The sequence below is a fragment of the Hyperoodon ampullatus genome (genome assembly GCF_949752795.1).
Source record: "Hyperoodon ampullatus genome assembly, chromosome: 4".
NCBI lineage: Eukaryota > Metazoa > Chordata > Mammalia > Artiodactyla > Ziphiidae > Hyperoodon > Hyperoodon ampullatus.
Window position 1 is genome coordinate 60,018,783 of NC_136917.1, and position 17,066 is coordinate 60,035,848.

The 17,066-nt window shown below is 38.1% G+C and overlaps 1 protein-coding gene across 10 annotated transcripts in view; it reads left to right on the forward strand.

Annotated features, from left to right (window-relative positions):
• FAM13B (family with sequence similarity 13 member B) overlaps positions 1 to 17,066 on the forward strand; it is a gene marked incomplete at both ends in the record, with an annotated part of 63,269 nt that overhangs the window by 32,802 nt on the left and 13,401 nt on the right. For 6 of the 10 annotated variants that reach the window (XM_079702141.1, XM_079702144.1, XM_079702146.1 and 3 more), the window contains 3 exons: positions 9,996 to 10,060; positions 12,456 to 12,504; positions 12,959 to 13,106. In XM_079702141.1, the coding sequence (XP_079558267.1) occupies positions 9,996 to 10,060; positions 12,456 to 12,504; positions 12,959 to 13,106 (262 nt within the window). Of the gene's footprint in view, positions 1 to 9,995; positions 10,061 to 12,455; positions 12,505 to 12,958; positions 13,107 to 15,859; positions 15,926 to 17,066 lie in introns of all 10 variants that reach the window. The other 4 variants (XM_079702143.1, XM_079702145.1, XM_079702147.1 and 1 more) reach the window with 1 other exon arrangement.

A 17,066-nucleotide genomic window follows, 5' to 3' on the forward strand; every position in this document is an offset into this window, starting at 1 on the left:
TGTTGCAGCCTGCTTCTGTTTGTTTATTTATTTATTTATTTATTTATTTATTTTTGTGGTACGTGGGCCTCTCACTGTTGTGGCCTCTCGCATTGTGCAGCACAGGCTCTGGACATGCAGGCTCAGCGGCCATGGCTCACGGGCCCAGCCGCTCCGCGGCGTGTGGGATCTTCCCGGACCGGGGCACGAGCCTGTGTCCCCCACACTGGCAGGCGGACTCCCAACCACTGCGCCACCAGGGAAGCCCCTAGCAGTGTGACTTTGACCAAGTTACCTAATTTCTCTGAGTTGTTCTTTGCTTTTCTTTATATAAGTGGGAGGTACTAGCTCTGTTAGAGGATTGTTATAAATATCCAAAGAAGTAAAAGTATAAAGTTATTTTATAAACTGGAAAACATTTTACAGAAGTTAAGCTGCTGCTGTTACTTTTACTGGACTTGTATATTTTGTGTATTAATATTCTTACTTCCACTGGTGTATTCGATTAATCTCTTTTCATCTATTCTTGCTTATTGCTTCTGTTGTTGTCTCTTTGCTCTTTCCTGGTTTATCGGTTTCTGCCTGTCTACTGGATCATTCCCATCAGTGTAAAATATTTTGGCTGTTACTTTTCCCATGTTTAGGAAAAAACCCTCTCTTGACCCTTCTTCCCACTCTAGGTACACCACCATTTTTCTGCTTTCCTTTATAATAAAATTACTTGAATGAATTGTCTGTGTCTGTTTAATTTCTCTCCTCACATTCTGTCTTGAATCCATTCCAGGCAACCTTTACCCTTAACATTCCTCTGAAACTGTTCTTGCAAATCACTAATTATGTCTTTTGCACATTTTACTTGACCTAAGAGCACAATTTGATTCAATTAATTATGCCTACTACCTGGATACATTTTCTTCACTTGGCTTTCACGATATCGCACTCCTCTGGGTTTTTTTTCTCCTTGACTGGCTGCTCTATTCCTTTGCTGATTGCTTTTCATGTTCTCAGATTTAGTATGGCCCAGGGTCCAGTTCTCAGGTCACTGATTTTCATTCACTTGCTTGGTAATCTCATTTAGTCTAATGGTTTTAAATACCATACAGACAATGGAATACTGTTCAGCACTAAAAGGAAGTGAGCTATCAAGCCACAAAAAAAACCACGGAGGAACCTTAAATGTACATTACTAAGTAAAAGAAGCCAATCTGAAAAGGCTACATACTGTGTGATTACAACTATGCTAAAGGCTCCCAGGTTTCTATCTCTAGTCCAGATCTCTCTCTTGAACTTCATAGATTCCTATACCCAGCTGTTGTACCCAACATTGAATATCTTATAAACATCTTAATATCTTATAAACATCATATAAACATTTTATATGCATCTTAACATGCACCAAACTGTACTTGTAATCTTGTTGACACATGTGTTCTTCCTTTTGTCTTTAAAATCTCAGTAAACGGCAGTATCTCCTTCCACATGCATAGGCCAAAAGCCTTGGGTCGTCCTTGATTTCTTTCTTACTGTACACGTAGTCCGTTACGAAGACCTATTGATTGTACCTTCAAAGTTTGTATAGAGTCTGACCATTTTTAATGTTTCCGTTGCCACCACACAGGTCCAATCATTTCACTTAGATTAATACAGCCTCCTAACTGATCTTATCTTTTCCACCCTATGGTCTGTTCTGAGCAGCAGCCAGAGTGATCCTTTTAAAATGAAAATTACATAATGTCAGTTCTCATCTCAGAACCTTCCAGTGCCATCTAGGTATAAAAATATAGCAATAGGCAGTAGGGAAACACGGACTGATGGACAGTTAATGATTGAGACAGTTCAGTCTTAAGGTGCTGTCTGGATTGCTATTTGCCCAGATATCCCTATGGCTTGTTTCCTCATCTGATCCTGCAGATTTTTCCTCAATTTTACCTTCTCAGGCCAAATCTCATTACTCTGTATGTATTAGCAGGCCCTCTCACTGACCTACCTGCCTCTATCCAGTCTCTGAACTTTTTGTCCTTCTTCACTGTCTGCCCCCCTTACCCCTTAATAGTTCTGTCACCATTGCACATATCTATTGTTAGTTTGTTTCCCATCATTAGACTGTAAACTTCATGAGGGCTGAGATTTTCATCTGTTTTGTTTATTATTACATCCCCATTATCTAGAACACATAGTATGTATTCATTAAGTATTTGTGGAATATATGACCAAACATATAAATGTCACCTGGCAGATAGTAGGCAACTCAGTAGATTTGCTGAATGAAGTTGGTGTATTAGTTACTTTAAGAAAGCAGGAATTCTTTTTCTTTTTTAAGAGACTATTTTTAGATGTGTTTTAGGTTTACAAACAAAATTGAGAGGGAGGTACAGAGATTTCCCATATGTTCCCTGCCCCCACATATGCATAGCCTCCCCCATTATCAACATCACTCACCAGAATGGTACATTTCTTACCAAGAGTGAACTTACACTGACATACCATAATCACTCAAAGTCTAGTTTACCTTAGGGTTCATTCTTGGTGTTGTCCATTTCACGGGTTTGGAAAAATATATAATATACCGGGTTTTTTAACTGTGCTCTGCCTGTTCATACCCCATCCCACCAGCAGCCACTGATCTTTCTATTGTCTTTATAGTTTTGCCTTTTCCAGAATGTCATATAGTTGGAATCACATAGTATGTAGCTTCAGATTGGCTTCTTTTACTTAGTTATGTGCATTTAAGGTTCCTCTGTGTGTTTTTTGTGGCTTGATATCTCATTTCTTTTTAGTGCTGAACAGTATTCCATTGTACGTATGTACCACAGTTTATTTCTCCATTTACCTACTGAAGGACGTCTTGGTTACTTCCAAGTTTTGGCAATTATGAATAATGCTGGTATAAACATCTGTGTGCAGGTTTTTGTGTAGACTTAAGTTTTTAACTACTTTGGGTAAATACCAAAGAGTGCAATTGATGGATCATACAGTATAAATTTTGTAAGAAACTGCCAACTGTGTTCTGAAATGGCTGTACCAATTGGCATTCATATCAGCATTGTATTAGCATACCTAATGCTCTCTAACTTCACCAGCATTTGGTGTTGTCAGTGTTCCAGATTTTGGCCATTCTGATAGGTATGTAGTTGTATCTCATTGTTTTAATTTGCATTTCCCTCATGACATATGATGTGGGGGCATCTTTTCATACGCTTCTTTGCCATCTCCTATATAAAGAGGTGTATCTTCTTTGGTGAGAAGTCTTTTTTTTTTTAATTGGGTTTTGTATTCTTGTTATTGAGTTTTAGTTCTTTCTTTCTTTTGGCTGTGCCATGCCGCTTGCGGAATCTTAGTTCCCCAACCAGGGATCGAACCCCGGCCCCTGCAGTGAAAGTGCCAATTCCTAACCCCTGGACCACCAGGGAGTTCCCTGGTGAGAAGTATTTTAAGGTCTTTGGCCCAGTTTTCAATTGGGTTGTTTCTTTTCTTTTTTTTTTGAATTTTTGAATTTTATTTATTTTTTTATACAGCAGGTTCTTACTAGTCATCCATTTTATACATATTAGTGTATACATGTCAATCCCAATCTCCCAGTTCATCCCACCCCCCCCACCTCCCCCACCACCCGCCGCTTTCCCCCCTTGGTGTCCATATGTTTGTTCTCTACATCTGTGTCTCAAGGGTTGTTTCTTATTATTGAGTTTTAAGAGCCCTTTGCTTTTTTTGTATAACAGTCCTTTATCAGGTGTGTCTTTTGCAAATATTTTCTTCCAGTCGGTGGCTTGTCTTCTGATTCTCTTGATATCAAATTTTGCAGAGCAGAAGATTTTAGTTTTAATGAAGTCCAGCTTATCAGTTACTTGCTTTATGGATTGTGTTTTTGGAGGTGTATCTAAAAAGGCATCACCATTCCCAAGGTCATCTAGGTTTTCTCCTGTGTTATATTCTAGGAGTTTTATAGTTTGTGTTTTACATTTAGGTCTATGATCCATTTTGAATTAATTTTTGTGAAGGGTGTAAAATCTCTGCCTAGATCCATTTTTCTGCATGTGGGTGTCCATTTGTTCCAATTCCAATTTGTTGAAGAGACTATCGTTGCTCCATTATATTGCCTTTGCTTTTTGGTCAAAGATCAGTTGGCTATACTTATGGGGGTCTATTTCTGGGCTCTCTATTCTGTTCCATTGATCTCTTTGTCTGTTCTTTCATCAGTACCACACTGTCTTGACTACTGTTCCTTTATAATAAGTCTTGAAGTCAGGTAGTATCAGTCCTCCAACTTTGTTCTTCTTCAGTATTGTGTTGGCTGTTCTAGGTCTTTTACCTCCCCCCATAAAGATTAGAAGCAGTTTGTTAATATCTATAAACAACTTGCTGGGATTTTGATTGGGATTGCATTGAATCTGTACATCAAATTGGGAGGAACTGACATCTCGACAATATTGAGTGTTCAATCCATGAAAATGGGATACTCTGTATTTATTTAGTTCTTCTTTGATTTAGTGCCTCAGAGTTCTGTAGTTTTTCTCATATAGATCTTTTTTAAAAAATTAATTAATTAATTAATTAAAAATTTTTTTGGCTGCTTTGGGTCTTTGTTGCTGCATGCGGGCTTTCTCTAGTTGCAGTGAGCAAGGGCTACTCTTTGTTGCGGTGCGCGGGCTGCTTCTTGCGGTGGCTTCTCTTGTTGCAGAGCACAGGCTCTAGGCGCATGGGCTTCAGTAGTTGCAGAACGCAGGCCCAGTAGTTGTGGCACGTGGGCCCTAGAGTGCTCGGGCTTCAGTAGTTGTGGCGCGTGGGCTCATTAGTTGCGGTGCGCAGGCTCTAGGGTGCGTGGGCTTCAGTAGTTGCGGTGCACGGGCTCAGTAGTTGTGGCTCGCGGGCTCTGGAGCGCAGGCTCAGTAGTTGCGGCACATGGGCTTAGTTGCTCTGCGGCATGTGGGATCTTCCCAGACCAGGGCTCGAACCTCTGTCCCCTGCATTGGCAGGTGGATTCTTAGCCAGTGTACCACCAGGGAAGTCCCCCTCATATAAATGTTATACCCAAATATTTCACTTTTTTGGGTGCTAATGTAAATGGTATTGTGTTTTAATTTCAGAATGCAGTTGGTGTATAGAAAAGCAATTGACTTTTGTTTATTAACTTTGTATCCAGCAACCTAATAATCACTTATTAGTTCCAGGAGATTGTTTTTGTTAATGCTTTCAGATTTTCTACATTACATAGACAATCATGTCATATGTGAACAAAGATAGTTTTATGTCTGCCTTCCCAATCTGCTAACCTTTTTTCCCTTCTCTTGCCTTACTGTATTGGCAAGGACTTCTAATACAGTGTTGAAAGGGAGTGGTGAGAGGGCACATCCTTGCCTTGTACCTGAACTCAGTTAGAAAGTTTATAGAGTTTCTCACCAATAAGTATGATGTTAGGTGTAGGTTTTTTGTAGACAGTCATTATCAAGTTGAAAAAGTCCCCTCTGTTCCTAGTTTACTAAGAGTTTTTATCATGAGTGAGTGTTAGATTTTGTCACATGCTTTTTCTACATTGCTTGATAAGATCATGTGATTTTTCTTTTTCAGCCTGTTGATGATATCTTACATTATATGATTTTCAAATGCTGAACCAGCCTTACATACCTGGGATAGATCCTACTTGGTTGTTGTGTATAGTTCTTTTAGTAGTTTTTTAGGTGCTTGATTAGCTAATATTTTGTTGAGGATTTTTGCATCTATATATATTTTTCTTTTTATTGGAGTATAGTTGCTTTACAATGTTGTGTTAGTTTCTGCTGTACAATGAAGTGAATCAGCTATATGTATACATATATTCCTTCACTATGGACCTCCCTCCCACCCCTCCACCCCCATCCCACCATTTAGGTCATCACAGAGCACTGAGCTATACAGCAGGTTCCCACTAGCTATCTGTTTTACACATGGTAGTGTATATATGTCAATCCTAATCTCCCAATTCCCTCCCTGTGTCCACACCACAAGTCCGTTCTCTACGTCTGCATCTCTATTCCTGCCCTGCAATAGGTTTCATCTGTACCATTTTTCTAGATTCCACATATATGTGTTAATATATGATATTTGTTTTTCTCTTTCTAACTTAATTCACTCTGTATGACAGACTCTAGGTCCATCCACATCTCTACAAATGACCCAATTTCGTTCCTTTTTATGGCTGAGTAATATTCCATTGTATATATGTACCACATCTTCTTTATCCATTCATCTGTTGTTGGACATTTAGGTTGCTTCCATGTCCTGGCTATTGTAAATAGTGCTGCAGTGAACATTTGGGTACATGTGTGTTTTTGAATTATGGTTTTCTCTGGGTATATGCCCAGTAGTGGGATTGCTGGGTCATATGATAGTTCTATTTTTAGTTTTTTAAGGAACCTCCATGCTGTTCTCAATAGTGGCTGTATTTACATTCCCACCAACAGTACAAGAGGGTTCCCTCTTCTCCACACCATCTCCAGCATCTATTTATTTATTTATTTATTTTTGCGGTACGCGGGCCTCTCACTGTTGTGGCCTCTCCTGTTGCGGAGCACAGGCTCCGGATGCGCAGGCTCAGCAGCCATGGCTCACGGGCCTAGCCGCTCTGCAACATGTGGGATCTTCCCGGACTGGGGCACGAACCTGTGTTCCCTGCATCAGCAGGCGGACTCTCAACCACTGCGCCACCAGGGAAGCCCGTCCCTCTTTTTCTTGATGAGTCTGGCTAATGGTTTACAAATTTTATTTATCAAAGAACCAGCTTTTATTTTTATTGATGTTTGCTATTGTTTTCTTTGTTTCTGTTTCATTTATTTCTGCACTGATCTTTATGATTTCTTTCCTTCTGCTAACTTTGGGTTTTGTTTGTTCTTCTTTCTCTAGTTCCTTTAGGTGTAAGGTTAGATTGTTTATTTGAGATGTTTCTTGTTTCTTGAGGTAGGGTTGTATAGCTATAAACTTCCGTCTTAGAACTGCTTTTGCTGTATCCCATAGGTTTTGGATCATCGTGTTTTCATTGTCATTTGTCTCTAGGTATTTTTTGATTTCCTCTTTGATTTCTTCAGTAATCTCTTGGTTGTTTAGTAACGTATTATTTAGCCTCCATGTGTTTGTGTTTTTTACGTTTTTTTCCCTGTAATTCATTTCTTTTTTTTTTTTGCGGTATGTGGGCCTCTCACTGTTGTGGCCTCTCCCATTGTGGAGCACAGGCTCCGGACGCGCAGGCTCAACGGCCATGGCTCACGGGCCCAGCCGCTCCACGGCATGTGGGATCTTCCCGGACTGGGGCACGAACCCGTGTCCCCTGCATCGGCAGGCGGACTCTCAACCACTGCTCCACCAGGGAAGCCCCCTGTAATTCATTTCTAATCTCATAGCGTTGTGGTCAGAAAGGATGCTTGATATGATTTCAATTTTCTTAAATTTACTGAGGCTTGATTTGTGACCCAAGATGTGATCTATCCTGGAGAATGTTCTGTGCGCACTTGAGAAGAAAGTGTAGTCTGCTGTTTTTGGATGGAATGTCCTATAAATATCAATTAAATCTATCTGGTCTATTGTGTCATTTAAAGCTTCTGTTTCCTTATTTATTTTCATTTTGGATGATCTGTCCATTGGTGTAAGTGAGGTGTTAAAGTCCCCCACTATTATTATGTTACTGCTGATTTCCTGTTATATAGCTGTTAGCAATTGCCTTATGTATTGAGGTGCTCCTATATTGGGTGCATATATATTTATAATTGTTATATCTTCTTCTTGGATTGATCCCTTGATCATTATGTAGTGTCCTTCCTTGTCTCTTGTAACATTCTTTATTTTAAAGTATTTTATCTGATATGCGTATTGCTACTCCAGCTTTCTTTTGATTTCCATTTGCATGGAATATCTTTTTCCATCCCCTCACTTTCAGTCTGTATGTGTCCCTAGGTCTGAAGTGGGTCTCTTGTAGACAGCATATATATGGGTCTTGTTTTTGTATCCATTCAGCAAGCCTGTTTGTTTTTGTTGGAGCATTTAATCCATTCACGTTTAAGGTAATTATCGATATGTATGTTCCTATGACCATTTTCTTAATTGCTTTGGGTTTGTTTTTGTAGGTCCTTTTCTTCTCTTGTGTTTCCCACTTAGAGAAGTTCCTTTAGCATTTGTTGTAGAGCTGGTTTGGTGGTGCTGAATTCTCTAAGCTTTTGCTTGTCTGTAAAGCTTTTGACTTCTCCATCGAATATGAATGAGATCCTTGCAGGGTAGAGTAATCTTGGTTGTAGGTTCTTCCCTTTCATCACTTTAAGTATATCATGCCACTCCCTTCTGGTTTGTAGAGTTTCTGCTGAGAAATCAGCTGTTAACATTATGGGTGTTCCCTTGTATGTTATTTGTCGTTTTTCCCTTGCTGCTTTCAGTAATTTTTCTTTGTCTTTAATTTTTGCCAATTTGATTACTATGTGTGTTGGCGTGTTTCTCCTTGGGTTTATCCTGTATGGGACTCTCTGCGCTTCCTGGACTTGGGTGGCTATTTCCTTTCCCACGTTAGGGAATTTTTCGACTATAATCTCTTCAAATATTTTCCGGGTCCTTCCTCTCTCTCTTCGCCTTCTGGGACCCCTATAATGTGAATGTTGTTACATTTAATGTTGTCCCAGAGGTCTCTTAGGCTGTCTTCATTTCTTTTCATTCTTTTTTCTTTATTCTGTTCCGCAGCAGTGAATTCCACCATTCTGTCTTCCAGGTCGCTTATCCGTTCTTCTGCCTCAGTTATTCTGCTATTGATTCCTTCTAGTGTAGTTTTCATTTCAGTTATTGTATTGTTCATCTGTGTTTGTTTGTTTTTTAATTTTTCTAAGTCTTTGTTAAACATTTCTTGCATCTTCTCGATCTTTGCCTCCAGTCTTTTTCCGAGGTCCTGGATCATCTTCACTATCATTATTCAGAATTCTTTTTCTGGAAGGTTGCCTATCTCCACTTCATTTAGTTGTTTTTCTGGGGTTTTATCTTGTTCCTTCGTCTGGTACATAGTTCTCTGCCTTTTCATTTTGTCTTTCTTTCTGTGAATGTGTTTTTTGTTCCACGGGCTGCAAGATTGTAGTTCTTCTTACTTCTGCTCAAAAGCAGCTATTTTTAAAAATAGTTAATTTGAGGCATGGCATTGTTATATATATCTACAAATCTGGTTAATGTCTGTCTGCCTTAACAGAAGTCAGCTGGATTCTCATACCTGCTTCTGCATTCTCTGTTCTGTAGGTTCTTTTGTTTCTAGTGCATGAGGCCAATTTAGCCTCACAGAGTTATCTAGTTGGAAAAGACAGAAGTATTTTAATAGCTTTTTACAGACTGCCTGTCTTACATATTAAACAAAACTGCACAAGTGGTAGTTTCTTAAGAAGAATCTAAGAAGATCAAAGCTTTTGTTGATTTCAGAAGTGATCATCAAAGACACTAAAAAGTTTACATAGTTTGAAGTAATGCACAAGACATTTGCATTAGACTTGGGAGGTATTTATTTTAAGGGAGGAATAAGCATGGGGTGATGTCACTAAGCCCATTGGAAAATGCAGGAGCCTTCTCATGTGTTTCTGAGGTTCAGAGGTGTTATTTCAATTATATGTAATAAAGGGATCTGGTGAACTGCATGACTCCTCTGTTACCTGCTAGGAAGTTAACCAACCTGTATGTTCATGGCTGAGGAGAAAGAGAAGTAGCAGACCATCATTTTCAGAGGAGAGAATTCTAAGGAAGGAAAAAGAATGTGATAGTAGTAGCAGTACCTATTGCCCGCTGGGGTAGCAAGAAATGCAGGGTCCTCATTTTATACACACACACACAAACACGCATAAGACTCGGGTTTTGAGGAAGATAAATTACTCTCTGTAAAAAGAGATGCTAACGTCTATAGACTATTATAAGTAGTAGTTAAAGAGAGGCATCTGACTAACTTATAATCTAATATCCTAATTTAGATCAGAAACTTCCTCTCATATGTAAGTGATGGGAACTCCATTAATATGGTGGTGTGTTCTTTTTGTCAGACTGTAGGTATACTGTTAGAGCCATGCAGTGACCATGGTGATGGTGAAGATGGCTGTCTTGAGAGGTAAGCATTTTCTCTTGTTGTTGCTAATTAATTATTCATTTTGAGAATTGGAGTTCTTTACAGATTCTGGGGTGAATTTTTTAGATGAAGCTATCTATTATAACATACATTTTAGATGATCTTAAAAAACCAAATGTTTTGTTTTGATGGTAAGTATAAAGCATATTAAATGTCCATAAATATTCAAAGTAGATGCAGGTTCAGACAGACATTAGTTATAACTTGGAAAACATTCAGAAGGAAGAACACAGCCTTCTTGGAGACACTTAAAACTTTCAGCTGATTTGTAGAACAATTTGGGAGTTTATTGATATTCTGAATACATTTCAGTGAGTTAATTCATAGTCTTGGAACTATGGATAGCTAACTGAAAGTTTGTAACATAGTTGCATCAACAAATATGTAGGGATGTTTTTGTTCCCCTTCTAACTACTCCTCCATGTGTCCCAGTACAGTCCTATGCAGTTGGTGCTTGTTTTTGTCCTTGGCCAGCAGTAATGGAAGGGGGATCCTTGAGGCAATGAGTATTTCAGCCATATGTAGTCCCTATAGATACTCGGTAGATAAAGTCCCTTTAAACAGAAACTTTCTAGAATGTTTTAAAGTAGGTTTTGGGTGTCGTTACTCTTTTTATGATTCTTTAAGACATTGCTAAGAAGTGTATTATAATTTTCTTCAGAATGATGATTTGTACTCTTTTTTTTTTTTTTTTTTGTGGTACGCGGGCCTCTCACTGTTGTGGCCTCTCCCGCTGTGGAGCACAGGCTCCGGACGCGCAGGCTCAGCAGCCATGGCTCACGGGCCCAGCCGCTCCGCGGCATATGGGATCCTCCCAGACCGGGGCACGAACCCGTATCCCCTGCATCGGCAGGCGGACTCTCAACCACTGCGCCACCAGGGAGGCCCCAGAATGATGATTTGATATTCTAAAAACACATTAGTAATGAAGTTGGAGACTAGACTGTAAATACTGAGAAGTCCCATACAGCATTACTAATTTGGTGATAGCCTGTTGGCAAGGGTAAACTTGCATTAATGCCATTGTCTCTCTTAATTGTGGGTAGGAAACCTGTTCTCTGAGGGCACATAAATTCTTTGGAGCCATGTCTCTGGAGCGTCCCCATACTCTGAAGGTCCACAGATTTCCTGCTTACAGCAGTTCCTTGTGCTTCCTTTCAGGAGGCAGGAATGATCTTCTTCCAGCCCAGGGAATATTGGAGCTATGGGCTGAAGATAAAAGATTAACAGCATTAACAGGCATCCCCAGAATGATGACATCTGGATTTGGTAGAACAATAAGGATCCATTTAGTGAGGACTCAATCTTTTTCAAGAAAGCTCTTTCCCCTTCAACTTATGTATAGGTTAGCAAACTTGTTTTTAGACCCAGAGATTTTCTTGGTTAAGTGGATTACATTTTGCATGTTTAACACTCAATGTTTCTCAAATTTAGGTGATTAAGTCTTTTAGTCTGTTAGGGTAGAATTTAGCTCATCCCCCCATTTGCTCCCACTCTAAGCAAAAGAGGGCTTTTGCTTCCCAGGGAATTTAGTTTGTTTCTCATGCTCAGCAAGAATCCATATTTAGATCAAGACCTGTCTTCTTGCAGTTCTTTTACTCACACTCTTTTATGGCAGGGTAGGAGCAGCACCAGTGAGTATCTTTGTAAATTGCCCCAGTGTCTTTGGGGAGGAGAACTTTCCCGCAGTCGGCATATTGATAACCTACTGTGATACTAGATACTGTGTGTTGACTGGTCAAATAGGTAGAGATCATTTGTGACAGCTTGCTTTAACACTTGTTCTAGATGGGGGTTAATTTTTATGGGGAAATAAGAAGTGAATTGAGATTTTATAAATTTCCTTTTTACACGTTACCATTATGTTTTTAGGAAGGAGAGGTTTAGAAGTAGTAACCTTGTTTTGATTGTAATAGAATACCATCAGATTTAAAATATAGGTATATAGCTATACCTTTAAAAAATCTTTAAAAAGGAAAAAAATGTCCCAGAGTAGGAGAGAATAAAGTTATTTGGTTAAAACTAATATTTATTTTTATAGAATCTTTTCCATTATACATTCAGTTCTTTTGGTTTTTATTTATTGTGGATTATATTTTTCCTTTTAAAGTGTTTTTGTTTTGGGGGAGTGGCTGTGTAAAGGGGTGGTAAATGTTACTTAATTTTTCTAAACCTGAACTGATTCTGTGGATCTTTTCAGTAGTGTGTGATTTTCAGATAATAAGGCTCCAAAGAATGGGCATATGTCCAGTTGTTGTTTTATGCTCTCACCCTATAAATCCTAACTGTATGAGGAAGAGAGGAATCTAGGTAAGAAATATGCAATGATAGTAACCAATTTATTCTTAAAAGACTAATAACTTTACTTGATTTTTAGGAAAGAATGTTTGTCATTTGACAGTGATAAATTGTCACACTTCATTCTGGTAAGAATTATTTTTCTCTTATGGTTCTTAAAAGTTCGACTAGGTTTAATCTACCAGTTATTGTATCTGACCTTTAACTCTTGGGTTTAATAGGCTTAAAGGGGATTGAAATGTAAATACTCTTACTAAATGTTTTACAGTTAAGCAGCAACTTGATTTGCCACTTTAGTTTTTTTGTTTGTTTTTGTTTTTGTGTTATTTGCCACTTTTGGTTACAAGAAACTTAGTTATGAAAACAGTTTTCTCAATTTGGGATCCAAACTTTGTCTTCCAGTAAGATGTATTATAAAACTGCACATTTGTATTTGAAAATAGTTTGAATGGTAGGAGTGGGACAGTTAACTGTAGGCACAGTAAACTAATGAAGACTACACAGGGATATATGCTGGTTGTCTTTAAGCTGGGTGTGAAAAGCTTCTTTGTTGTGAAATGTATTCTTTATTTTAAAATACAGGATTCTAGTAGCAAGATATGTGATTTGAATGCCAACACTGAATCAGAAGTGCCAGGAGGTCAAAGTGTTGGTGTTCAAGGGGAGGCAGCATGTGTCCAAATTCCACATTTAGATCTGAAGAATGTTTCTGACGGTGATAAATGGGAAGGTAATTTTACCCACACACATTATTTTCCTGATAATGTTATTTGTAACTGAAATTACCTAAGGCAGTAATGAGATTACTGCCCTTTTCTTAGCAACCTTATTCATTTTTATTTGATTCATATAAGAGTGAGTGACTATTTTTACTCAAATGCACTAATGAAATTATGGGGCAACTATCTCATTTGAACTAGAAGTTCTTATTTTATCCATTAGCTCTGAAGATGGATGTTAAAACTGATGAAAAAAATAAAATCAAGGATAGGATTTTGTTAATTGTTAAACCAGGTGCTGTCTCCCAGTTTTTGAAAGTCTGGTATGTTAGGGCTCGGGGATCTCACCACTTTGAACAGAGGGCTTATATACCTTTTCTTTATAATCATCAGGAATACATTTAAAAAGAAATTATCTTCAAGGTTATTTGTAAGCACATATTGTACTCTATCCCTGTATCTCTGTATTAGGTTATGAAGGTATGGGAACAGGGTCTTAACAAATTTTACAAAGGAGAGAAATTTTAAGTTTAATTTAAAAAGGCAAGCCACATGGGTATATGTATTTGTCAAAACTCAGCAGATATATACTTAAGACTTGCATTTCATTGTATGTAAGTTTTTTTTTAATCAAAAGAAGCAAGAAGTATAAATAAATACTGAACTTCAGTGAATGATTTGCATGCAGAAGTGTTTATGGGGAAGTATACAGGTATCTACAGTTTACTTTGAAATCCATGAAGAAAATAAGACAGTTAATGGAATGGGAATGTTATAAAGCAAGTATAGTAAAATGTTAATGGTAGAATCTAGGTGCTTGGTATATAGATGTCCACTTTAAAATTCTCTCAGCTTTGCTGTGTGTTTGTAAACTTTCAAATAAAATGTTGCGGTTGGGAGTGGAAGTAAGAAGCAAACTTGGATCCAGGAGGCCTCTGGATCATACACCTTCCTATATAAAGAGACAAGGAGACCACTCAGAAATCTTAAAGTTGTATATTTGTTCACTTGGATGAAGATCCCTTGGTAATCTCACCTTTGGCAAGTTAGCCAGTGACATACAGTAGCAATAACAAGACGAATTGCAATGCCAATACCATGGACTCCTTTTGCCACCTCAAGTCTATGTACCTGATCACAGTAGGAACATTTTTATTTATTTATTTTTAAGGTATAGCCAATTTTCTAAAAGCCCCAAACAAATCATTGTGCCAATCTTTACTGCTGTCTTTCCTCCTCCCCCTCCTCCCCCTTTTTTGGTCTAGATGTTTGGCATGCCTAATGGCATATTATGTGTCTTAACTTAGACTAAATCAGGAAGTTGTCTTCCATTTACTTTGTTCTGGGTTATTCAGGATGTTTGGAATTTATGAAGATGCTCCCCAGAGTTAGGGATATGTTAGCATTCTGGTGGCAGTGAAGATCAGATGTCCATTTTAGTTATTTATCCTGGCATGGTCACTGAAAAGGAGTGGTGGTCAACAGAGCATCCCTTGAGCTGTAGTAGGAAAAGAGTCTGAAAGATGAAGCTGGGATTCTGACAGAGGATTTAATCCTGCTTCTTTTTGGAGGATGCAGATAAATAGCCCTTTACAGTCTTTGTCCTGAGGGTTCTGATCTTAAGTTTTAAGCATAGAAGACCATTTGTTTTCCATTGTCTGAGGAGATAGGACATTCCCTGTCCAGCTTCAGCTTTCTGGAGGCTTCCCCAAAGAGACCCTGATGGTAGGCTCTCTTTTGTTGCCTTGTCAGAATCCATCCTTTACAACTTGTGGTGGTAGGGAAAGTAGGTCACTATGTACTCCTGATCCCTGATTTTCAGTGTCTGAACTGCCCTGTTAGCTACCTGGCTCAACAGCTGTGACAAGTCCTCGTAGACCTCCTTCTGGCTCTTCCAGGAGTAAGGGTCAGTGACTTTCAGAGAGCCAAGAGCAGTAGACATCTGAGTAAACTTCTCAGTCATGAACTCTGCATGTGCTTGGGAGAGTAGCTGTTAGCAGACCATGTTGTTCTTTCCAACTGTGCCCCATAATACAGAGACTGATTTTCTACAACTGGGAGTCAAGATATTCTAAATAATAGTCTTCCTTAAGAGACCAATTACTTTAGACCCTACATACCTTGGAATCAGAGACATACCCCATTTGAAATGACTCTTAATAGAGAAGTGGGGTGACTTCAAATGGAGGACCACCTCAATCTCCCTAAGTATGTGGGTTTTGTTTTTTTGTATTGTTCAAAGGGTAGTCAGCAGAATGCAGTTAGCAAGCAGGTAGCACATGTCTGCCACCAGTATGCATTTGTAGCAGCCATCCAAAGATCTTGGTTTTTAATGTAAGTAGACAACATCTTTACTTCAGATTCTTCCCTCCTGACTCTTGAATGAAATACAGTGGGATCTTTTCAAAGAGCAAACTAAAGGAAATATTTTTCTGTCAAATCATTTATACTGAAAAGCTTCAACAGTACCTGATTAAGTTTCCATTTCTTCAGTTTTATGTTTGAGTTTTAATAGAACAGCACTACTTTGATTTTTTTTTTTTTTTTTTGCCTTGCTTGCTGAAACGGAAATGTATGTTTGTGTTTGTTTTTAAAGTTTGGTTAGTAGTAATTTCTTTGAATAAAGTTTTTGAGCAGAATGCCTAACTGGTTTTAGGGAAATGTTTTTGGTATCTTTGGCTTTGTGTTAGTTATGTGTATGGTTTGTTCTGACTGTGCTGTGTGTTCACTTTAGTATTTTTTGCCATTTTTTCCATTTTATTAGCGTCATGCCCTATCACTTTTCCCCTCATTGATTTCAAAACAATGCATCTGCAGAGAGATGGGGAGGGTAAGTATGGTTCGCCATAGTTTAGCTTTTTTGCCTTTTTATGGTTCACTTTGTTTGCCTTTTTATTAGCCCTTCTCCTGCTGTCCCCATATATTAGGAAAACTATTCTGGGTTAAAGATGATACCCAGAAAATATTGTTTTTGTTAGTTCCTTCTTTTCTTAAAACAGGAGATTTCTCATAAAATGTTTATTACCAGTTACTTATTTTCTGGGAAGCAGGTACAAGGGTTGTTTTGAAAATCACTTTATTGCTGGGTTTATTATGGGATTGCACGCTTAGTACTCAATTTTTAGTTATCAGATTGATCTGGGCTTTAAAAACTAAATTAATTATGTTATTACCCTGAAAAAAAGTGATGCTTTAAATTGGCAATGCGTAAAGCTAAACTAAATTAGTAGCAATCCGTAGGTATTGTGTGAAGAAAAAGAAAACGTCATTCTTGATTTCTGACACTGTCAAGCCATTTTTGCATCCAGAAATACTTAACTTATTTTTGCTATTGAAAGCCACAGTATCAAAGTTTTACGCTGTAGTTATAAAGTTAACATGTAGATGGAAAAGTCCCAATCCCCACCCTGAATCCAGTGATACTTGAAGATAATTTTGTATTTGGAGTATATTTGTGGATTGTGTGTTTATCTATATATGTTCTGTATGTAATCAAACCTTATTTGTGCAAAGACATCAAATATCTTAACATGGCTTCATTTGAGAACATACAGGATAACTCCAATAAAATAAATGTGCTTAAGAGGGAGTAGTGCTATTAAATTTTGTCTTGGTCATACTTCTGGGTGTTTAATTATTAAAATATGTATTATACACAGGAATCCTGTAGCAGAAAATAACCACCACAGTTTAATGTCATTTTAATTTTAAAGAGCTTGACAGTGTCCCTTCTTGCTTTGTGACTGGGTTCAGAAATTTAAAGTTTAACTCCTTATGTGAAATTAGAACTCTGAGCTGAAAAATGAAGCTCAGATAATTTTAAACTATAGTAGGCTTTATGAAGACCCTAGTAACCCATAATTATTATATGAACCACTACATAATGATAAAGGTTTAAAGAACATATAGCTGATATTGCGTGACTTTTTTTCCATGTGGAACCAAGAGACCCATGGTACTATTCTTTGTGT